Source organism: Mustela nigripes, chromosome 2 (genome assembly GCF_022355385.1).
Source record: "Mustela nigripes isolate SB6536 chromosome 2, MUSNIG.SB6536, whole genome shotgun sequence".
Lineage (NCBI taxonomy): Eukaryota > Metazoa > Chordata > Mammalia > Carnivora > Mustelidae > Mustela > Mustela nigripes.
In genome coordinates, this window is record NC_081558.1 from 51,161,413 (window position 1) to 51,185,555 (window position 24,143).

Here is a 24,143-nt window from a genome sequence, read left to right on the forward strand (position 1 = left end):
CCAGAGCTGTTGCTGATCAGTGATCCTGAGTCTATGTGACTTGATCATCTTTATCCCTGCTGGTCTTGGTTCTAATTTTGCTGTGCCTCTGGACCCATGCTGCTGCAGCAGTGACTAGTTCTGAGAGGGCCTGCCCTACTGTGGTCCCTCTCTGTTCATTTCTTGCACCTCCTGCTTCCTTTTGGAGCTGCCGCTTCATGCTAGAGATCTGGTGGTTGCCAGTTGTTGACCTACAACAGTTTGCCTTTGTCAGTGCTCTGTTAATTCCTCTGTCTCCACAAAAGGAGCAGCCTCTCACAGACTAATCCCATTAATACCTTGTTTTGCCTCTGACCATTTGCACAAGGTTCACTAACATCTTTTTCTAACAAGGGAGGAGAAAATGGAAGCTTCCCTGGTTCGGGACCTTTGTTGGGCATCTCCTGTACTAAGTTAGTTCCTATTCTGTTGTCTGTGCTTTTAAAGAACAGCAGTGTTTCAGAATGAAAAACCACTAGGTGGCAGCAATGTTTTGCTTCCTAGCTCATTACCATCTCTCTGCCCCCCAACCCTTATAATCTCAATTACAGCCAAGATACAGTTCCTTTCAAAGTGAATGACTTGCTTTTGAATCAATTTACCTATCTATATGAAGTTCAAGGTGAACAATAAATTTCACATACATTCTCTTGAAAATTCACGGTGATGTCACTAATTCTGTCAGAGAGTTCTCACAGGAGTTATATTACTAAAGCAGTTTATAGCCTTCGGTTTGAAAGGGCATGGGAAAAGTAAATAAACCTCAGCTTGTTTAGGGCATGGCCAAGGCTGATTGTTTTCCCCTCTGGTTGTTAACAGCCAACAGGCCAAAGGTCTGTTGGGTTAAGAGTTCATGGACTCCCAGGCTATCATTTTGTGAATAGGACTGTAGACACATCACTCATTTCCCAGTAATGTCCAAAAGGTTTTCTTGGGGAAGATGGAATTTCAGTAGTTTACTGAATTAGAAACAGGTGTAGGGACCTCCCTCCCCCCCCCTTTCTTTCAATTACATCTCCACAGGATTCCAACCTGTTAAATGGAATCCTCTTTTTTTTTCTTTTTTTAATTTATTTATTTGAGAGAGAGAGAGAGAATGAGTGGAGAAAGGTCAGTGGGAGAAGATGATTCCCCGCTAAGCAGGGAGCCAATGTGGGACTCGATCCCGGAACTCCAGGATCATGACCTGAGCCGAAGGCAGTCACCCAACCAACTGAGCCACCCAGGTGCCCCTGGAATCCTCTTTTAAAAAACTAGATTGGGAAGCACAAAGACAGAAAAACAGGTAGAGAAAAGGCCAGGAGTGCTGACAAAACCCTCATCTTACAGTGTGGGGGATCAAGAGATGCTGTCTATAGTTGATAAAACAAAAAGATGTTTAATATATTACTTAAATTTACCCAGTAAATTTAACATAGAGGAACAAACTATATCAGGTTGCAACATTTATTTATTTATTTATTTAAAGTAATCTCTACACCCCCTCATAGGGCTTGAATTCACAACCCCAAGATCAACAGTTGCATGTTCTTCTGACTAAGCCAGCCAGACACCCCCTATATTTGGTTGTAACTTTAATGGGAAGATAAAAGAAAGGGAAGTGGGATGGTGGGGATATTAATATGCTAAGCCTCAAGTACCCTAACAGAGTCTGTAGATAATGACCAAAATTGAAAATGCAAGCAACAGCACTATAAGCAGCTATTTAGAGACATGAAGGAAGTCACTATGTGAACTAAAGGAAGAAGTAGTTAATAGTTTTTGCTTCTGTAAAAGAGCAAAGGAAGGGGCTGGGCTGGGAAGTGGCTGTACTATTTGACTTTCTAACCATGACTCTGTTTTAGCCTTAAGAATAGGCACGAATATGGGTTTCCTGGGTGGCTCAGTCAGTTAAGCATTTGCCTTCTGCTCAGGTCATGATCCCAGAGTCCCTGGATGGAGCCCCACAATGAGCCTCACATAAGGCTCCCTGCTCAGTGGGGTATTTGCTTCTCCCTCTGCCCTTCCCCCTGCTTGTGCTCTCTTTCTTTCAAATAAATAAATAATCTTAAAAAAAAAAAAAACAATAGGCAAGAATAGACAGCGGTTAGGGTAAAATAGATATCTGGGCTCATGGGAACAACTAACACTGAATTCCTAATTTGTGTCACTATATCTGATGGAAATTATCTAATTTAATCATTTGCTTATTTACATAGAGGTCACTTTAGTTTAATGTAACACTACTGTTAGAAAGAAATTAGAAGCTTCTATTTCTACATGTATGTGTCACTTACCCAAAACTGGCATCTTGGAGCAAGGATCCACTTTAGTCAATACTTTTTACAGCAGATACCAGGGTTTTTCTGACATAAGCCAAAATACCATTACTCTTTGCAATAAATCAGAACCAGAACTTTAAAGAGCAAATGTGTCCATTTTTACTTTCTTCACAGCATTTTAGTGGGAGTTCTTCAGCATGCATTCCCCCAAACTTCCTGTTCTTCTTTTCAAAACCACATCCAATCCATCAGCAGTGACATCCTTCAAAATACACTAGAATCTGACAATTCTCACCATACCCGTCCCTAATATCCTAGTTTGAACTGTCAGTATTTCTCATTTGCACCACTGAAATAGCCTGATAACTGCTTCCATCCTTGCACATTCAGAAGCCAGAGTGATCCTTTTCAAATGTGTGATAATTTCTAAAACATTGGTCTATATGATATACCCACCCCATCTAATCCTCCCTAACCCTCTTTCACTCCTCCCAAGCCACACTAGCCTCCTGGATCTTCCTAGACCATTTAGAACATATGCCTGCCCTCTGCCTGGAATGCTTTTCCCCCAGATATCCAAATGTCTTGTTCCCTCATTTTTTTCTGGCTCTGCTTTGTCACCACATCAATGAGACCTTTCCCAACCAACTGATATAAAATAAGCATTCCCCTCCTTCTCTCCAGCACTCTCCATCCCCCCAGCTTGCTTAGTTTTTCTCCATTATACTTATCACACCAGGATGTTACATGTTCCTTGTATTGTCTCTATTTTTCATTAGGATCTAGATAATTTTTCTCTGCTGTTATCACTAGTGCCTACAAGAATGTCTGACACATAATAACAGATGCTCAATAAATTCTGTCATTTTTAAATGACACCTACCATGATACCACAGGCAGATAATGTTTTAGAGCAATGTTCCCCAAGTATGAGATCTGTTTATGAGAAATGATTTTATTTTGAGACTTACTTACTTTTTAGAGAGAGAGAGAGAGCAGGGGGAGGAGCGGAGGGGGAAAGGGAGAGAGAATCCCGAGCAGACTCCCCACTGTGTGAGGAGCCCACCACAGGGTTTGATCTCAAGACCCTGAAACCATGACCTGAGCTGAAATCAAGAGTTGGACATTTGGGGTGCCTGGGTGGCTCAGATGGTTGAATGTCTGCCATCAGCTCAGGTCATGATCTCCAGGTCCTGGGATTGAGCCCCGTGTCTGGCTCCCAGCTCTGCAGAGAGTCTGCTTCTCCCTTGGCTTCTGCCTATCCCCCAGCTCATGCTCTCTTCCTCTCTCTCTCTGTCTGAAATAAATAAATTTAAAAATCTTAAAAGAAAAAAAGAGTTGGATGCTTAACTGACTAAGGCACCCAGGTTCTCCAGAAGTGATTTTAGACAGTATAAAGTATAAATGCATTAAATAACACTAAATCAGGTGGAGAGAATCTTTTCAATGTTTTAATCCCTCTCATTAGGTCAAGAAAGCCTTATGTAAAAGGGGAACCCTCCTACACTGTTGGTGGGAATGCAAGCTAGTTCAGCCACTCTGGAAAATAGCATGGAGGTTCCTCAAAAAGTTGAAAATAGAGCTACCCTACGACCCAGCAATTGCACTACTGGGTATTTACCCTAAAGATACAAATGTAGTGATCCGAAGGGGCACATGCATCCAAATGTTTATAGCAGCAATGTCCACAATAGTCAAACCATGGAAAGAACCTAGATGTCCATCAACAGATAATGGATAAAAAAGATGTGGTATATATATACAATGGAATACTATGTGGTATATATATACAATGTGATACACACACACACACACACACACACACACACACACGATGGGATACTATGCAGCCATCAAAAGAAATGAAATCTTACCATTTGCGACATCAGCTGAAGGCAGATGCTTAACTGACTGAGCCACCCAGGTGCCTGTTTCAACAACTCATTATCATTTTCCATCAGAGGAAACTGCAGATGAATTTCCCATGAGACCAAAGTTTCCTTTGAGATAAAATTCACACAAAATTCTCCATTTAAAAAGTTTTAAACTGTACAACTCAAGTTTTTTAGTGTATTCACCATGTTGTACAACCATCATTACTATATAATTCCACAACATTCTCATTCCCCCTTCAAAAAAACCCATACCCTTTAGCTATCACCACCGACGTCTTCGCTCTTTCTAGCCCTAAACAACCACTAATCCTTCTGTCTCTTTATATTGGTTTTGCTGGAATTTCATATTAAGGGAGTTATATATGTGGTCTTTTGGCACTGTTTTTTTCACACTTAGCATAATGTTTTCAAGGTTTACCCATTTTGTAGCATGAATCAGTATAGTACTTCATTCTTTTTAATGACTGAATAATATTCCATGGTATGGATTTATTAATTGTGCTTTTTATGTTCATCAGCTGGTGAATATTTGAGTTTCCACTTTGGGGCTATTACAAATAATGCTGCAGGCATATCAAGTCCATGTTTTTGTTTGAACATCTATTTTTCAGTTCTCTTGGGTATACACCTAGAAGCAGAATTGCTGGGTCATGTGGTAATTATGTTTATCTTTCTGAGGAAAGGCAAAACTGTTTTCCAAAGTGGCTGTATCATTTTTCATTCCCACCAGCAACATGTAAGTGTTCCATTGCTCTATAGGTAACTTTTAACTGTCCATTAAAAAAAAAAAATAGCCACCAAAGTATGTATTTCATTTTTTTAAAAGATTTTATTTATTTGAAAGAGAGTGAGAGAGAGCACAAGTGGAAGAGAGGAGCAGTCTCACAGCTGAGCAGGGAGCCCAGTGGGGTTGGATCTCATGCCCCCAGGATCATGACCCAAGCCTAAGGCAGATGCTTAACTGAGTGAGCCATCCAGATGCCCCTCATTTTGGTTTTAATTTTCATTTCTCTAATGACATAGAGCATCTTTTCAGTGACAACTGTCCATAAATGTATCTTATTTGTAAATATATTCAAGCCATAGCCCTTTGTAAAATTGGGGTGTTTTGTTGTTGTTGAGTTGCACGCGTTTCTTTCTTTCTTTCTTTCTTTTTTTTTAAAGATTTTATTTATTTATTTCACAGAGAGCGCGAGAGAGCGAGAGAAGGACTACAAGCAGGGGGGACTGGGAGAGGGAGAAGCAGGCTCCCCGCCAAGCAGAGAGCCGATGTGGGACTCGATCCCAGAACCCTGGGATCAAGACCTGAGCCGAAGGCAGATGCTTAACGACTGAGCCCTACCCAAGCGACCCCACATGTTTCCTTCTAAAATAAGTTAAAAACATGTACTTACGGGAGACTGGGTGGCTTACTCCCTAGAGAGCACACTTGATTTCCACTCAGGTCATGATTTCAGGGTGTGAAATCCAGCTCCTCCAAGGGGTTACAGACAGAGGGTGGAGTCTTGAGATTCTCCCTCCCTCTCTGTCGGCCTCTCCCCAACTTACTCCGTCTCTAATAAATAAATATTTTAAAATATATGTATTTAGAGAATAGTATTAAGTAATCAAGAGCGCAATTGGACAGAAGTAGTGAAGACAATTATAACTAAGAGACTAGTTTCCACAACACTGGGTCAGACGTGATGAGGAAGCATTCTGGAGTCACACTATCCAGATTCAAGACCCAGTTCTGCTTCCAAAACGCTGCGCCTGACAGTTTGAGCAAGATATGTAACCTCTTTGAGTCTCACTTTTTTCGACTTTAAAACTGGTCCGTGTAGTACTCCGTGCTACTTCAAAGAGTTGTTGGAGCAAATGAAATGACGCGTGTGAAGCGCTTACGCAGTGCCTGGCACGGCTAAGCACGCTGTAAAAGTTAGCTACTATGATAACAGGCCACGAGCTCTGGGGCTCTCCAGGTTCGGCTGGCAGACGAGGCTAGCCCCAGCTGCTACAGCCGACTACCACACAAGCGGCGCCACCGCGCACAAACCGTAATGCGCATGTTCTTCGCTCCCTGACCTTTCGCGAGCGCCCTTCCCCAGCTCTGAGCATCTGGGACCGCGCGGCCTAACTTCCGTTTCCGGGGAAGTCGAGGCGGCTTCCGGCGGCGTGACATCAGCGCGCTGGGTCTGGCGGGGAGCCGGAGCGAGAAGGGTCTACGCTGGCGGACGGTAACCGGGCGGCGGCGGGTGGGAGTGGCCGGGTGTGGCACCGCTGCCCCTCGGGAGGGAGGGACGACCTTTGTCTTACGACCCTGGCCAACACCGAACTGGACTTTAGCCCATCCTGTTGCGGAGCTTTTTCGGTTGCTTCTTCTAGGCCTTCACCCACAACCCTGGGATTCCTGTCTCTGGGGCGGAGGGTGTGAGTCGAGAGACGCATTCCAGCCTGCGCCACTGATCGGCTCTCTCTGACCCTGGGCGGGATATGACCTTTCGTGGGCTCAAGCTGCTTTATTTAGGAGATGGAAGTAGTATTCACGGGGATTATGAGCTCCTTCGGAGCTGGAACTGACTTTTATTAGTGTTACATACACTGTCGCCTGCCCGGGCACAGAGCAAGAACAATGCTAGGTGCTCTGCCTGCTTGTGTTGTTCTGGGTCACACAGCCTTTGAAATCTAGTGAGCGCTGTTGATCCCCACTACCCACCCCTGTAAATTCCGCTGCCGTCCCCACCCCGCGCTTAGAGACAGGAAGTTTGGCTCACTGTTACAGATACTTCACAAATACCGTTGCCACCCCTTGGTTCCCAGATTAGATCGTGGATGTAAATCTTTTTTAAACGCATGATTCACTGTCTATTTCAAAGGAGGAAGATGGATACTCTCTTAGAAAGTTTTAATCATGGGCCTGGCAGTATGTTCTTCTCAAGTCTCCCAACAACTCTAGAAGAGAGGTATTAATTCTCGTTCTTACAGATGAGGACATTGATGCATAGGAGAATAAACTTGTTTTAGGCCATTCACCCTGTGAATGGTGAGGGCAAGAATTCAGACGCATATCTGTGGTTCCAGAGCCCCATGTTCTTAACTACTAACTGAAAAAGGACTAGATGTAGTAACATATTTGAATGTGTTCTTGCAGCCTCTGTTGGGGAATTGTTAACTCTATGAGGTGGCTGTTATCAACACAGATGGTCCCAAACCAAACATAGCATGCTGTGGAAATACTACTTCTCTGTCTCCTTTTCTTCCTTAGCATCTATGTTGCTTTTTAAATAATATCACAGTTTTTACATCTGGTCCTCTGTGCCCATGTTATTCAATCCTTTTATCGTCGGTGAATATTGATTCAGGTGTGTTGACTGCATATGGCCGTGTGGTTGTGTTGCCTTGTTATTCTTCTAGCCCTCAAAAGCAGGTGTTTTGTTTTTTGTTTTGTTTTTTAAAGATTTTATTTATTTATTTGAGGGAGAGAAAGTATGAATGAGCCGCGAGGAGGGGCAGAGGGAGAAGCAGACTCCCTGCTGAGCAGGGAGCCCAATGAGGGGCTGGATCCCAGGACCCTGGGATCATGACTCAAGCTGAAGGCGGGCGCCCAACCCACTGAGCCACCCAGGTGCCCAGAAAGTAGGTGTTTTTTAATTATGGTTGAAATATGAGGTGATAATGTTTAGGCATTATCTCTTTTTCTTTTCTGTACTGCTTTTAAAGGGACTGTCGGCATCTCTGAAGCACTGCCAACATGTGTGATGTTCAAGAAGCCACTAAGCAGCTCTTGGATGTGAACCTTCATGAGAACTGGAGGGCTAATCAAGTGACAGAAAGTGGTCCCAGAAGTGAGTCTGAGCACCTCCAAGTCACTATTGGAGCCACTGTACCTACTGGTTTTGAGCAAACAGCTGCAGATGAAGTGAGAGAGAAATTGGGGTCATCATGCAAAATCAGCAAAGACCGGGGCAAGATATATTTTGACATTTCAGTGGAAAGTCTGGCTCAGGTTTGAATGAAGCAATATTTAAAATAGTTTTCTAGAAAGGTCATTTTACGATTATTTTCTGCCTTACCCATCCCTCTTGAATTCTTTTTGCTTTTCTTTGCTCTGCCTCACATCTGGTGATTTTAAAGTCTTACTGCATTTTCCTTTCAGTACTGACCTGTAAGTTTGACTAGTAGGTTTTCTATAGTTTTAGAAGTAATCCTAATATTTCCTGAGAATGAATTTCACCAGAAAGAATCCTATGTGACTTTTGAAGAAATTCTGAATATCAGATGTCCATGAATTTATTTACTTTAACATTTAACTGAAGTTTAGACTTTGGTGGTGAAGCATAAAGGAGAGATTTTTCTTTTAATAATATGTCAAGGAGATTCTTGCTCAGAAGTAATTAGGAACCACTGAAAGGGAAAAGTGCTCAGCAAACTGCCATCCCACTTGAATAAAAGCTAACTAATATCTCATTACCATGTAAGCATCATGAGAGCAGGAATTTTTTAGGTTTTCTTGGGCTGATACCTCCCAACTTCTTTTTTTTTTTTTTTTTTTTTTTTTTTTTTTTTTTGATACCTCCCAACTTCTTAGTGTCTGGCATATAGTAGACACCCAATAAATATTTGGGGGATGAATTGTCAAGCAGATATTTTCCACCCAGTATCTTAGTTAATAACCTCAGCTGCTTTGTGAAGATAGGGCCTTTATTATCCTCATTAATTATTAGGCTTAGGAATAAGTAACTTCTGCAGGGTCGCTCTGCTGGACCTCAAACCCTGTGCTCTTAACCACTGCACTCTACAGTGTACCCTAGGGAGCCATGAGGGAAATACGATAAAGCACCATTGTCTTTCTTTATCTTCCTTTCTCCCCTAAACCTGTGTTTCCCTGGTAGCCCTTCAAGCTATCCTTCCATCTTCCTTCTTACATTTCTTTAGGGGAATAGAAGCTAATGGGTAACCAAAAGCATGGGATACTGGGGAGGCGGGAAAAATTTAAAGTACAAATTATAGGTATTAGCTTCTTTAAAATGTATGTACGTAATTTTTTATATTTAAGTGTTGATAGTTCATGTGATTCAAAAGCTTTTTTAGGACTTTGTTTCTAACATTTTTTCCCCTTCTCCAGGTTCATTGTCTGAGATCAGTTGATAACTTATTTGTGGTTGTTAAGGAGTTTAAAGATTACCAGTTCAAAGAAACAAAGGTGAGTTTTCCCAAACATGGTAGCTGACTTTAGCCATCTTCCCCAAAGAGATTATTCCCACATTTTGCATTCTATCATTTAGCATTACTACTGCATAAATATTATAGAATACTGGGAGGATTTTACATAAAAATGAGAAATTTGTGACCGCTCATCCTAAAAGTTTTTATATTTTATTTTTTTAAAGATTTATTTGAGAGGGGGTAGAGAGTAGGGGAGAAGGGACAGAGGGAGAGGGAGAGAGAGAGAACCTCAAGCCAACTCCCCACTGGGCAGAGTCCAATGTGGGGCCTGATCCCATAATCCTCAGATCATGACCCCAGCTGAAATCAAGTTGGATGCTTTACTGACAGCTGCCCAGGCACCCCAGCCAAGAGTTGTTTTTTAAAAAAATCAATATTGTGAGTAGTGGGCAAAATAGATGGGAGAGGGTCAAAAGGTACAAACTTAAAACTCTAAAATAAATAAGTCCTGGGGGTGTAATTTATAGCATGATGACTATAACTGATGATACTGTACTGCATATTTGCACGTTGCTAATAGAGTAGATGTTAAAAAATCTCATCGCATGATAAATTTTTAGAACTATGTAGGGTGATAGATGTTTACTAGACATTGTGGTCATTTCACAATATATACAAATACTAAATCATCATGTTGTACACCTGCAACTAAAATAATGTTGTATGTCAGTTGCATCTCTTTTGTAAAAGATGAAAGAATAACAAAAAATAAATTAACAAAAGTCAATATAGTAAAATATCGAATTGTATAAGAAATAAAATAGTTTTATTTTATTACAAAAAGGTATATACTTTAGATTAGTTTTGCTTATATATACGATTTCAAATAGAATTGCTTCCAGACTGTGAATCAAAGATTAAGTGAGTGAATCATCTACGTATAATACTTCTCTCACAGTTCTGCTTTTGTCCTGCTTTCTTCTCTAACTTCACTTTTTTGAAAAATAAAACTAAAATAATATCTAAATACTCCTTCACTTCTTAAGACAATGGCTCTGTTTCCAATTTGTATTTAGCATCTGATTCCAAAATATTGGAAACTAAGTTGAAGATTGAAAAATAGATTGCAGTGAAGCCTTAGTATTTCTCCACATTGTATTTTGGCCAGGTTTCCAGAATCGAATGCTTGAAAATTTTCTGTGGTGTATTGCCTATATTAGAAACAATGTATTTTTAAAATCTATGATATATTGCCTAGTTCTGTAGTTTTTTATTTATTGGCAACAGGTTGATTTCCAAAGCAAACCAATCGAAGTGATGTGAACTCACCAGTCTAGAAAAAATAAAACCAGACCTAAAAGAATTCAAGCTAAGAATAGATTAAAATTGTGTTAATTAAAAATGTAACTTTCAGTACTAGCATTATAACCCTTCAGACTTCTGATAGTCATTGTCAACTGAATCATATCAGTAAAACTGGAACATAACAGGAAGGCTACTGAAAATTTTTGCTCTTTAGTATTTGGAAATTTTAATAGCCAATTCTATACATGAGTAAATGCTAATAGGCATTTATAAAAACTATTAAAAAATTAAAAACCCTGTAAAGTTCCATCTTAAATTCTGGCCTTTGTTAATATTTTCTTAAATTCCTGTGTTTTGGCATCTTAGAGTTTGAATTATTTTGGATGGTTTTGAGCTCGATTTGGAGGTGAATTTGATACTATGTAATGGTTCTACATGAGCCAGCTTTTCAAAATTGCTTTGTAAGTAACTGCAAAAGAGTTTGCTGGTGGAAGTCCCAAAAGAAGAACAGCAAGGATTAAGGTAGATTTTCAGATCTGTGCAAGGGCATGTATGATACCGTGAAATATTGTTAAGCCTTTCCCTTTATGGACTTAAATTGCAACGTATCCCCGTACTTTTGTTTTTATTTTATTTTTTCGTGTGTGTGTGTGTGTGTGTGTGGTTTTTGGTTTTCTTTTTTTCCCCCATACCCTTGTTTTTAAATATTAGCTTCTTGCTTTCTGTTGCCCATCAATTTCATTGTTTGTGGCATTATACTTTCCCATATCTTATAAGTAGCATGTTATCTAGTATTCTTATAGGTTTATAGAGAGAGATTCAGATATCATGAATTGATTAACCTATTTTAAAAAAAGGTAATATCTATGCTTTATATGGGTTGTTTTTAAAACTGGGTAATACATGTACTTCGAGCAAAATTGTAAAGATCCAAAGGATATGCAGTGAAAAGTGTTTGTTCCTCTATCTCCAAACCATCCAGTTCCCTCCCTGGAGGCAACAACTTCTACCACCAATTTCTTGGCTATCCCTCTAGAGATATATTATAAATATGTGCATTTTATGTACTTAGACAAATTAAAGCATGCCATACATAGTTTTGTGCTTTGCCTTTTCTCCTATATCTTGAAGATCATGCCAATGTCATGTTGGATTTCACTACATCATAATTTAACATTCTCATTTAGGACTTTAGGGTTTTTCATACCTTGCTTTTACAGTGGTTCAGCAGATATCTTTTATATATCCATATACCTATTCAATCTGTGGGTCATTTTTCTGTTTAAAAAGGTAGTTAATCTTACCAGTACTTACTGCTAAGTCAGAAGTGTTTGGTCTTGGTTCTGTCACATTTATGTCACACGCATTCTGCTTTTTCTTAGTTTAAGTTTCTCTGTGTGTTTTCTTTGCATTTTTACAGATTGTTTTATACTAGTTTGGAAGGTTTTATTTTGTGCCGAAATCTGGCTATAAGGTTTCTAGCTGTTACTGTAACTACAACTTAAACTACAATTTAGTATTTTTTTAAATCCCTACTAAGAGCAGTGATGAAGTTGGCATATTTTCCACATCTCCCCTCCTTCCTTTTCACCCACCAGTTTTATTTTTTTCTTAGTGTTGACCCCTGTGCTTTTTAAAATTTATTTATTTATATATATATTTTTAAGTAGGTGCCACACCCAGCATGGAGCCCAACATAGGGCTTCAACTCATGACCCTGAGATGAAATCAAGAGTCGGAAGCTTAACCAAATGAGCCACTGAGGTGCCCCAACCCCAGTTCTTTTAAATACATTTGCTTAGCAGCTTTAACTTCTGTCCTTTAATCTCTTCACAGAGGAAGATGTCAGCATCTTTTCTTTCCTTCCTTCTCCAACTAAATTCCAATTTGTGATATTTACAAATGACAGATTCTGCCTGTAGTCGTAATCCATTTTCTTTTTTTTTTTTTTTTAATTTAAAGATTTTATTTATTTACTTGACAGAGAGAGATCACAAGTAGGCAGAGAGTCAGGCAGAGAGAGAGGGGGAAGCAGGCTCCCCGCTGAGCAGAGAGCCGGATACAAGGCTGTATCTCAGGACCCGGAAACCATGACCCAAGCCGAAGGCAGAGGCACAACCCTCTGAGCCACCAGGCACCCACCCCTGTTTTTTGTTTTTTGTTTTCTTTAAATCTCTTAAATGGCATTAGTTCAGAAATGATTCTTTTTCAGCTTTATGCTTGATGAATAGCTTTAAGTATAAAATTTGGAGTCATGCTTTTCTTCCTGAAAAATACCGTAGGCAGTATTCTTTTTTCTTCTAGCATTAAATGTTGCCATAGGGGTGCCTGGGTGGCTCCGTGGGTTAAAGCCTCTGCCTTTGCTCAGGTCATGATCCCAGGGTCCTGGAATCGAGCCCCGCATCAAGCCCTTGCTCAGGTCATGATCCCAGGGTCCTGGAATCGAGCCCCGCATCGGGCTCTCTGCTCAGCGGGGAGCCTGCTCCCCCTCCCCCGCCCCCCGCCTCTCTGCCTGCTTGCGATCTCTGTCAAATAAATAAATAAAATCTTTAAAAAAAACAAATGTTGCCATGGAAAATTCTGAAGCCATCGTTTTTTCCCCCCTTATTTGTTGCTTTCTTTATATTTTTGCATCATGCCCAGATTTTATTTTTAATCTCTGAAGTTTTACAAGTTGATTAGGTTGTCTCATTGTCAATAATTCCTTGTCAAGACTTGTCAGTTTATAGAAAAGTTCATATCCACATCCATTTATTGAAATTTTTCTTGAATTGTTATTATTTTTTTTATTATGTAAGCTTTACACCCAGTGTGGGGCTAAAACTCACAACCTGAGTTGCATGCTCTATCAGCTAAGCCAGCCAGGCACCCCTAAATTTTTTTCTTTCATTATCTCAAATCTTTTTTTCACAGATAAATCAGCTATACATTTGTAGAATCTCTTGACTTTCTTTCATTTTTTAAGATTTTCTTTAATCTTTTTTTTTACTTTTTGCCCACTTCCATTGTATTTTCTTAACCTTTCTCCATATCCTTGTGTTTTCAGCAGTGTCTTTTGTATATGGTGCTTTCAGTATGGTCTTTATTTTTGCAGTAGTTTTATTTTTTTATTCCTCTTGATTTTTTGAACTCTACAAGCTCCTGTTTCATCTTTTTATGGTGGCTTACTTCATCTTCTTTCTGCTTTTATATCTCTGCTTGCAGCTCTTATTTTACCAAGGTATTTCCTCATTCCATTTTTCTTCTATCATGTCAATATGTTTGATCAGTTTTCAACTGCTCTGTGGCGGTGTCTTTCTGGTCACTGTTTTTTGTCTGCTCTTTGTTTTTCTGTTCCTTTCCTCCTTTGTCCTTTCTTATGTTCATATAAATCTCATGCTGATAACTTTTGATGGTTGCTTAGCTGTGAATGAGGAAGTTCCTCCTGGACCTGCTATTGATAGGAGGCTCCTGTGGGAGAAACCAGGAACTGTTCAGGCCAGCAAGAAATTCCCCTGCTTTGCTGTTAAGTTCCTTCTGACAAAGGGTTGTAGGTGAATGAGGTCTCTCTTCCTTCTTTTTTTAAATAGCTTTATTGAGGTACAATTTCCATATTATTGCATAAATTCTTTTAACCAGTACTTCTCTCTAGCCTGAAGAGATCAGCAGCTTTGGGGTTATTTACAGTGTAAAACCTGTCTCAGCCCCTCTACCTTATCAACACAACAAATAGAGCCTGTCTGTAAGATTCCTTGTTTAGCCTCCATTTTCTCCCTTGCTTGTTCTTGGTACAAACCAAAGTCTAGAAAAGCTCCTTCTGTTGGTATACATACTTCTCTGCTATTCCAAAGAACAGTTTATTTGCTACAGCTTTGCAGACTGCTATAACCTTTATCTGAAATCTGTGGGCATTCTCCCTCTGGTGTCTTTCTGCACCTCTCTTTGACCCTCACTGCACCTGGGAATTCTTAGGTTAGATTGTTAAGTTATGGTTCAAGATTTTAGGTATCGTGTAGATTCTGTTAGGATAAAGGAGGTATTTCTGTTTGGTGGTAGTGTTTAGAATGGTGTCTGGAGAGAGAAAGGGACTGTGTGAGTGTTCTCCATGACAACAAACCTCCAAGTCCTGTAGATGTCTTTTATAAAAGGGAAATAATTATAGATAGAATTGCCAAACCTGAAATTTACCATCATTCATCAGGTTTCAGTTAGTATCAGAACCTTCACTGTTCTCCATTTCAAGTCTCAGTTCCATCAGTGAACACTGATTATCTTTCTACTTTGATCATCAGTAGCATATACTGTCTGTACCAGCACTCTGCAATAGAACTTTCTTACTGGAATGTTTTAGGTCTGCACTGTCTTGTTCAGTAACCACTAACTGTCAGCATGTGAATGTGGCTAAAGTGATCGAGAAACTGAGGTGGGGCTTTTTTTGCTTTTGTTTTTGTTTGTTTGTTTGTGTTTGTGTTTGTGTTTTAAATAAGCTCTATGCTTAGTGTGCAGCTTGAACTTATTTTTGACCCTGAGATCAAGAGTCACATGTCCTACCACCTGAACCAGCCAGGTGCCCCTGAGCTTTTCATTATAAGTCATTTTACATTATTTTTTAAAAATTATTTTTATTTTTTTTTTTATTTTTTTTTTTTAAAGATTTTATTTATTTATTTGACAGAGAGAAATCACAAGTAGGCAGAGAGCCAGGCAGAGAGAGAGAGAGAGGAGGAAGCAGGCTCCCTGCCGAGCAGAGAGCCCGATGCGGGACTCGATCCCAGGACCCTGAGATCATGACCTGAGCCGAAGGCAGCGGCTTAACCCACTGAGCCACCCAGGCGCCCCTATTTTTTTATTTTTAAAGATTTGTTTGTATTGGAGACAGAGTGCATGTGTACAAAGGGGAGAGGAACAGAGGGAGAGGGAAAAACAGGCTTCCCATTGAGCCAGGAGCCCCACCCACAGCTCAAACCTAGGGCCCTGGGTTCACGACCTGAGCTGAAGGCAAACACTTCACGACTAATCCACCCAGGTCCCCTTATTTTAACTTTCAATAGCTACGTGTAGCCAGTGGCTCCTGAATTGGATGGCATGGCTCTGCACCACCCTTTTTTTCCCCCTTGAAGATTATTTATTTATTTATTTGACAGACAGAGGTCACAAGTAGGCAGAGAAGCAGGCAGAGAGAGGAGGAAGCAGGCTTCCTGCTGAGCAGGGAGCCTGATGCAGGGCTCGATCTCGGGACCCTGAGATCATGACCTGAGCCAAAGGCAGAGGCTTTAACCCACTGAGTCACCTAGGCGCCCCAACACCACCCATTTTAACATTTAATCAGATTATCCAGTAGCCATTTATTGAGCACTGTTTGTACGCCATGCACTGTTTAGACGTGTAGCAGTGGTCAGGATATGTCAGGTCTTTCCACCCTACTTCTGAGAGAAGCTTTGATGGTGAACAAAACATAAACCTAGTAACTTCAGATAATGCTAAGCTCTATAAAATAAAATGGAAAGTGAATGACTAGAGAGGACTGCCTTATGAAGAGCAGGTCTCTCTGAGGATATACCTTTTAAATTACTAATGAGAAGGGAGCAGTACAGAGACCATATGAAGCAAGTATCTTTGAAGTAGAGGTAAAAAGGCAGGGAGAGAGAACAGTTCTGAAGTGATACAAGCAAAATAGGCAGAGTTCAGATTATGTTGGGCTTATTTAAGGAATTTAGATTTTTTATGTGCGGTGGAAAGCTGTGGAGAGGCCTTAAGCAAGGGAGGGCATGATCTTTTTTTTTTTTTTAAGATTTTATTTATTTATTTGAGAGAGAACAGGAGAGGAGGATGGGTCAGAAGGAGAAGCAGACTCTTGGCTGAGCAGGGAGACTGATGTGGGACTTGATCCTGGGACTCCAGGATCATGATTGGAGCCAAAGGCAGCTGTTCAACTGACTGAGCCACACAGGCACCAGATCAGATTTACTTCTTCTTTTTTTTTTTTTTTTTTTTTTAGGATTTTATTTATTTATTTATTTTACAAAGGAATCACAAGTATGCAGAGAGAGAAGGGAAAGTAGGCTCCCCACTGAACAGAAAGCCTGACCTGGGCTTAATCCCAGGACCCAGATATCATGACCTGAGCCTAAGGCAGAGGCTTAACCCACTGAGCCACCCAGGCGTCCTCAGATTTACTTTTTAAAAAGACTCTGGGTACTATTTAGAAACTGGATAGAGGGGCACCTGGGTGGCTCAGTTGTTAAGCATCTGCCTTCAGCTCAGGTCATAATCCCAGGGTTCCGGAATCGAGACCCACATGGGGCTGCTGGCTCCAAGGGAAGCCTGCTTCTCCTCCCACTCCTGCTTGTGTTCCCTCTCTTGCTGTGTCTCTCTGTCAGATAAATAAATAAAATCATTAAAAAAAAACTCGATAGATACATTTTTCACTGTTTCTGGTTTCTTTTTCTTTTTAAAAAATACTGTTTTTTAGGGGCACCTGGTTGGCTCATTCAGTGGCTCATGAGTTTGAACCCCACGTTGGGTATAGAGATTACTTTAAAAATAAGTAAACCAAAAAAAATTTTTTTAAATTACTTTTTGGGGCGCCTGGGTGGCTCAGTTGGTTAAGCGGCTGCCTTTGGTTCAGGTCATGATTCCAGGGTCCTGGGATCGAGCCCCGCATCAGGCTTCCTGCTCAGCAGAGAGCCTGCTTCTCTCTCTTCCTCTGCCTGCTGCTGTGCTTACTTTTCTATCTCTCTGTCAAATAAATAAAGTCTTTAAAAAAAAAAAGTTACTTTTAAAAGTAGTATGTATACATAGCACAAAATTCAGAAGGAAGTCAATCAGTGAAAGGTAAATTTCCCTCCCATTTTTCATCCACCCACTTCCCCTCCCTAGGGGTAACCATTTTTAATAGTTTCTGATTGCTTACATTTTAATCTTAAAACCCAACTTCTGATCTACAGGTCTAGAATTATTCTTCAGTTGCTTAATTTGTGTTTATCTTAAATTTCAATGAAATTTTAATTTCCTTAATTGTAGACATTGTCTTATTTCCTCTTTTGTTCTGTACTTCTACCACCCCCAGTGTAATGATTAATGTAGTCTGTAGACAAAGTGTAGGGATTAATTCAGTGAAGGTGATGAGAGAGATGTATGGATTTTATTCTCTGTCCTTTATAGGAAGAAGTTCTCAAGGATTTTGAAGAACTGGCTGGGAAGCTTCCGTGGTCAGACCCTTTAAAAGTATGGAAAATTAACACCAGTTTCAAGAAAAAAAAAACAAAGCGCAAAAAGATAAATCAGAATTCAGGTAGAGAAAAGATTGATAATGGACAAGGAGACAAAACAGTTGAGAAAGAGGATAAAAAAGGATTCACTAAAAATACCTTAGATTCCCATATCTTAGACTATTATGAAAATCCAGCCATCAAGGAAGAGATATCAACATTAGTAGGTGATGATTTGGCATCTTCCAAAGACGAGAAGGATGAAAAAGAAGAAACTCATCCTAAAGTGCTGAAGTTTAGAGTCACGTGCAACCGGGCAGGAGAGAAACACTGCTTTTCCTCAAATGAGGCTGCAAGAGATTTTGGGGGTGCTGTTCAAGATTATTTTAAATGGAAGGCTGACATGACCAACTTTGATGTGGAGGTACGTACTGGCTCTGATTATGATGATTCAAGAAGGCCATCACAGATAGGTAGCATTTTTAGCCTAACCAGTTTTATGGTCAGCTAAATTGTGGCCACAGAGCTAATAGGTTGTGGCTAACAAGCGCATGGGCTATGAGACAAATCTAGATGCAGATTTTGACTCTGCAGCTACTTAACTTTGGACAACATATTGTCTGAGCCTTTGTTTCAAATGGAGCCAGCAGTGGCATATACTTCTAAGTATGTCCTGAAAGTTAATTGACATAATACATTTTGGGTATTTGGTGTGATACCTGCTGAAAACTAAGTGCTCAGTAGATGGGAAAGATTAAGACTTGGAGTTTTTTAATCTAGTACTTTTTTTTTAATTTTTGTTTTTGGTTTTTTGGATTTTATTTATTTATTTGACAGAGAGAGATTACAAGTAGGCAGAGAGAGAGAGGAGGAAGCAGGCTCCCTGCTGAGCAGAGAGCCCGATGCGGGACTCGATCCCAGGACCCTGAGATCATGACCTGAGCCGAAGGCAGTGGCTTAACCCACTGAGCCACCCAGGCACCCTAATCTAGTACTTTTTACATTATGTGGACTTTCAGATTATAAAATCCAACCAGAATTAAAGCAGTTATTTTGTATTTTGTGTCTTGGTTGTAGAGTTTTACTACAAAAAAAAAGTGGAGTACATTTATTTTTTATTTTATTTTATTTTTTTAAAGATTTTATTTATTCATTTGTCAGAGAGAGAGCAAGCAAGAGTGAGCACAGGCAGACAGAGTGGAAGGCAGAGTCAGAGGGAGAAGCAGGCTCCCTGCGGAGCAAGGAGCCCGATGTGGGACTGGATCCCAGGACGCTGGGATCATGACCTGAGCCGAAGGCAGCTGCTTAACCAACTGAGCCACCCAGGCATCCCTGGAGTACATTTTTAAAATAAACCCCAACCTCCCAAAATCAGGACATCATTGCTAATATTCATCCTATAGGCAGCTCTTCCCTTTCTTAAATTCTGCTAGATCCATAAATGTAGATGCCTCTTTTTGCGTTCTTACTCTCCTTGGTCTCAGTCTTCTGCTAATCAGGTGATTCACATGTGGGCCATGCTGAGTAGTCTTTGAATCTCTTGATCCATGTCAGGTCCATAGAACCTGACATTTTCACCAAGAAGTCATTTTCTGTTGCTTTTGGGACACCTGAATCTGGGGCAAGTCACTTACTCTCTCTGTACATTTTTCTTGCATATCAAATCAGAAGAACAATTCCCCATTCCTTTTTTTTGATGTAATAGCTGTTACAAGAATGACTAGGCTAACTAGAATAGTAATGTCCCGAAGTTAGCAGGGGGGCTCAGAACACAGATTTTTGAAGCCACACTGCCTGGATTCAAATCCCAACTTCAGTGGGACTTTGGGTAGTAAGAGGACATCTCTGCCTCAATTTCCTTACTTTAAAAGGAAGATAATAATACCTAACTCACCTGGGGCACCTGGGTGGCTCAGTGGGTTATGCCTCTGCCTTCGGCTCAGGTCATGATCCCAGGGTGCTGGGATCAAGACCCATTTCGGGCTCTTTGCTCAGCGGGGAGCCTGCAGAGAGAGAGCAGCCTGCCTCTCTGCCTACTTGTGATCTCTGTCAAATAAATAAATAAAAAATCTTAAAAAAAAAAAAAACCTAAACTCACCCGAAAGCAGTGTGTAAACTACAATGCAACAACAAAAAAATAAATTGAAAAGATAACTAGCTCGGAGGATGTGAATATGAAATGAAGTAGTGAATTTAAAGTAGAGAACAATGGCTTGCATATAAGAAGTGCTAGGTAAGTGTCATCTGGTGCTCTTGTTAAGATCATGTTATGTGGAAGACTGGAGGATGTGTGTTATGTGAATAGTTTATATTTCATCATGTGTTAGAAAAACAGGACAGAAAAGCATTTCATAGGCATTATTAAGTGAGTCAAATTTAAAAACACAGTAAGAAAATAATAGGTGATAAAGCAAATATGACATGTGGTCAACAGTTGGTTAATCTAAGTGCAGGGTATATTTAGGAGTTACTATGCAAGTGTTCTAGTAGCATTTCTATATGTTTGAAACCTTTTCCAAAAAAGTTAATTTTTTTTAAAATTTTTTCAATTTATTTATTTTCAGAAAAACAGTATTTATTATTTTTTCACCACACCCAGTGCTCCATGCAATCCGTGTCCTCTATAAGTTAAAATTTAAAAAAAATGTGTGTAAGCCATAAACCTACAAAATATGTTGATATTATAAAAATTCAGGGGATATCTGCTTACAGTAACTTATAGTAAATAAAAAGAATTAAACGTTTTAAAATTTAAGAGTGCATACTAGATGATTTATTTATATGAAGTTCAAAAAAAGAAAACTAATTTGTGCTGGTGGTAGTCAGATTAATGATTACTTTGGGTGGGTACTGACTGTCGGAGGACAAGGCGGGGAGCCTTCTGTCCTGTGCTAGAAATACTGTATATCTTTTTTTTTTTCCTTTTTAGAAATACTGTATATCTTTATCTCAGTGGCAGTTACACAGTATGTATAAGTAAAAATTCCCTGTTGTTGTATGTTTGGGATTTGTCCACTTTATGTAAAGTATAGCTCAATGATAAGATAAAAAAAAAATTTTTTTTTTAGAAGATACATTTGCCACCAAACCAGCTCTACAGGAAATATTGAAAGGGGTCCTCTAAGCAAAGAGAGAGCCTACAAGTAGTAGATCAGTAAGGAACAGAGACGATATACAGTAACAGTCACCTTACAGGCAATACAATGGCACTAAATTCATATCTCTCAATAGTTACCCTGAATGTTAATGGGCTAAATGCCCCAATCAAAAGACACAGGGTATCAGAATGGATAAAAAAACAAAACCCATCTATATGTTGCCTCCAAGAAACTCATTTTAAGCCCGAAGACACCTCCAGATTTAAAGTGAGGGGGTGGAAAAGAATTTACCATGCCAATGGACATCAGAAGAAAGCAGGAGTGGCAATCCTTATATCCGATCAATTAGATTTTAAGCCAAAGACTATAATAAGAGATGAGGAAGGACGCTATATCATACTCAAAGGGTCTGTCCAACAAGAAGATCTAACAATTTTAAATATCTATGCCCCCAACGTGGGAGCAGCCAACTATATAAACCAATTAATAACAAAATCAAAGAAACACATCAACAATAATACAATAATAGTAGGGGACTTTAACACTCCCCTCACTGAAATGGACAGATCATCCAAGCAAAAGATCAGCAAGGAAATAAAGGCCTTAAACGACACACTGGACCAGATGGACATCACAGATATATTCAGAACATTTCATCCCAAAGCAACAGAATACACATTCTTCTCTACTGCACATGGAACATTCTCCAGAATAGATCACATCCTCGGTCCTAAATCAGGACTCCACGGGTATCAAAAGATTGGCATCATTCCCTGCATATTTTCAGACCACAATGCTCTGAAGCTAGAACTCAACCACAAAAGGAAGTTTGGAAAGAACCCAAATACATGGAGACTAAACAGCATCCTTCTAAAGAATGAATGGGTCAACCAGGAAATTAAAGAAGAATTGAAAAAAATCATGGAAACAAATGATGATGAAAATACAATAGTTCAAAATCTGTGGGACACAACAAAGGCAGTCCTGAGAGGAAAATATATAGCGGTACAAGCCTTCCTCAAGAAACAAGAAAGGTCTCAGGTACACAACCTAACCCTACACCTAAAGGAGCTGGATAAAGAACAAGAAAGAAACCCTAAGCCCAGCAGGAGAAGAGAAATCATAAAGATCAGAACAGAAATCAATGAAATAGAAACCAAAAAGACAATAGAGCAAATCAACGAAACTAGGAGCTGGTTCTTTGAAAGAATTAATAAAATTGATAAACCCCTGGCCAGACTTATCAAAAAGAAAAGAGAAAGGACCCAAATAAATAAAATCATGAATGAAAGAGGAGAGATCACAACTAACACCAAAGAAATACAAACTATTATAAGAACATACTATGAGCAACTCTACGCCAACAAATTTGACAATCTGGAAGAAATGGATGCATTCCTAGAAACATATAAACTACCAAAACTGAACCAAGAAGAAGTAGAAAGCCTGAACAGACCCATAACCAGTAAGGATATTGAAACAGTCATTAAAAATCTCCAAACAAACAAAAGCCCAGGGCCAGACGGCTTCCCGGGGGAATTCTACCAAACATTTAAAGAAGAACTAATTCCTATTCTCCTGAAACTGTTCCAAAAAATAGAAATGGAAGGAAAACTTCCAAACTCATTTTATGAGGCCAGCATCACCTTGATCCCAAAACCAGACAAGGATCCCATCAAAAAAGAGAGCTATAGACCAATATCCTTGATGAACACAGATGCGAAAATTCTCACCAAAATACTAGCCAATAGGATTCAACAGTACATTAAAAGGATTATTCACCACAACCAAGTGGGATTTATTCCAGGGCTGCAAGGTTGGTTCAACATCCGCAAATCAGTCAATGTGATACAACACATCAATAAAAGAAAGAACAAGAACCATATGATACTCTCAATCGATGCTGAAAAAGCGTTTGACAAAGTACAGCATCCCTTCCTGATCAAAACTCTTCAAAGTGTAGGGATAGAGGGCACATACCTCAATATCATCAAAGCCATCTATGAAAAACCCACCACAAATATCATTCTCAATGGAGAAATACTGAAAGCTTTTCCTCTAAGGTCAGGAACACGGCAGGGATGTCCATTATCACCACTGCTATTCAACATAGTACTAGAGGTCCTAGCCTCAGCAATCAGACAACAAAAGGAAATTAAAGGCATCCAAATCGGCAAGGAAGAAGTCAAATTATCACTCTTTGCAGATGATATGATACTATATGTGGAAAACCCCAAAGACTCCACTCCAAAACTGCTAGAACTTATACAGGAATTCAGTAAAGTGTCAGGATATAAAATCAATGCACAGAAATCAGTTGCATTTCTCTACACCAACAACAAGACAGAAGAAAGAGAAATTAAGGAGTCCCTCCCATTTACAATTGCACCCCAAACCATAAGATACCTAGGAATAAACCTAACCAAAGAGGCACAGAATCTATACTCGGAAAACTATAAAGTACTCATGAAAGAAATTAAGGAAGACACAAAGAAATGGAAAAATGTTCCATGCTCCTGGATTGGAAGAATAAATATTGTGAACTTCAAGCTCTATTACAAAGCTGTCATCATCAAGACAGCATGGTATACAAAGCTGTCATCATCAAGACAGCATGGTACTGGCAGAAAAACAGACACATAGATCAATGGAACAGAATAGAGAGCCCAGAAATAGACCCTCAACTCTATGGTCAACTAATCTTCGACAAAGCAGGAAAGAATGTCCAATGGAAAAAAGACAGCCTCTTCAATAAATGGTGTTGGGAAAATTGGACAGCTACATGCAGAAAAATGAAATTGGACCATTTCCTTACACCACACACAAAAATAGATTCAAAATGGATGAAGGACCTCAATGTGCGAAAGGAATCCATCAAAATCCTTGAGGAGAACACAGGCAGCAACCTCTTCGACCTCAGCCGCAGCAACATCTTCCTAGGAACATCGCCAAAGGCAAGGGAAGCAAGTGCAAAAATGAACTATTGGGATTTTATCAAGATCAAAAGCTTTTGCACAGCAAAGGAAACACTTAACAAAATCAAAAGACAACTGACAGAATGGGAGAAGATATTTGCAAACAACATATCAGATAAAGGACTAGTGTCCAAAATCTATAAAGAACTTAGCAAACTCAACACCCAAAGAACTAATAATCCAATCAAGAAATGGGCAGAGGACATGAACAGACATTTCTGCAAAGAAGACATCCAGATGGCCAACAGACACATGA

At 39.7% G+C, this 24,143-nt stretch overlaps 1 protein-coding gene and 1 long non-coding RNA gene across 2 annotated transcripts in view; one reads left to right on the plus strand and one right to left on the minus strand.

Annotated features, from left to right (window-relative positions):
* The window catches only part of LOC132011526 (uncharacterized), a 63,306-nt gene extending 57,038 nt beyond the window's left edge, over window positions 1-6,268 (minus strand). The window contains exons 1-3 of the long non-coding RNA XR_009402399.1: window positions 5,968-6,268; window positions 5,569-5,729; window positions 4,154-4,279 (exon numbers count right to left, since the gene is read on the minus strand). This is a non-coding gene — a long non-coding RNA (uncharacterized LOC132011526). The remainder of the gene's footprint in view (window positions 1-4,153; window positions 4,280-5,568; window positions 5,730-5,967) is intronic.
* Window positions 6,269-6,307: 39 nt separating this feature from the next.
* THUMPD3 (THUMP domain containing 3) overlaps window positions 6,308-24,143 on the plus strand; it is a 29,241-nt gene continuing 11,405 nt past the window's right edge. The window contains exons 1-5 of the mRNA XM_059390218.1: window positions 6,308-6,390; window positions 7,030-7,116; window positions 7,874-8,159; window positions 9,279-9,356; window positions 17,768-18,238. Coding sequence (XP_059246201.1) covers window positions 7,905-8,159; window positions 9,279-9,356; window positions 17,768-18,238 — 804 coding nt within the window. The 5' untranslated portion in view covers window positions 6,308-6,390; window positions 7,030-7,116; window positions 7,874-7,904. The remainder of the gene's footprint in view (window positions 6,391-7,029; window positions 7,117-7,873; window positions 8,160-9,278; window positions 9,357-17,767; window positions 18,239-24,143) is intronic.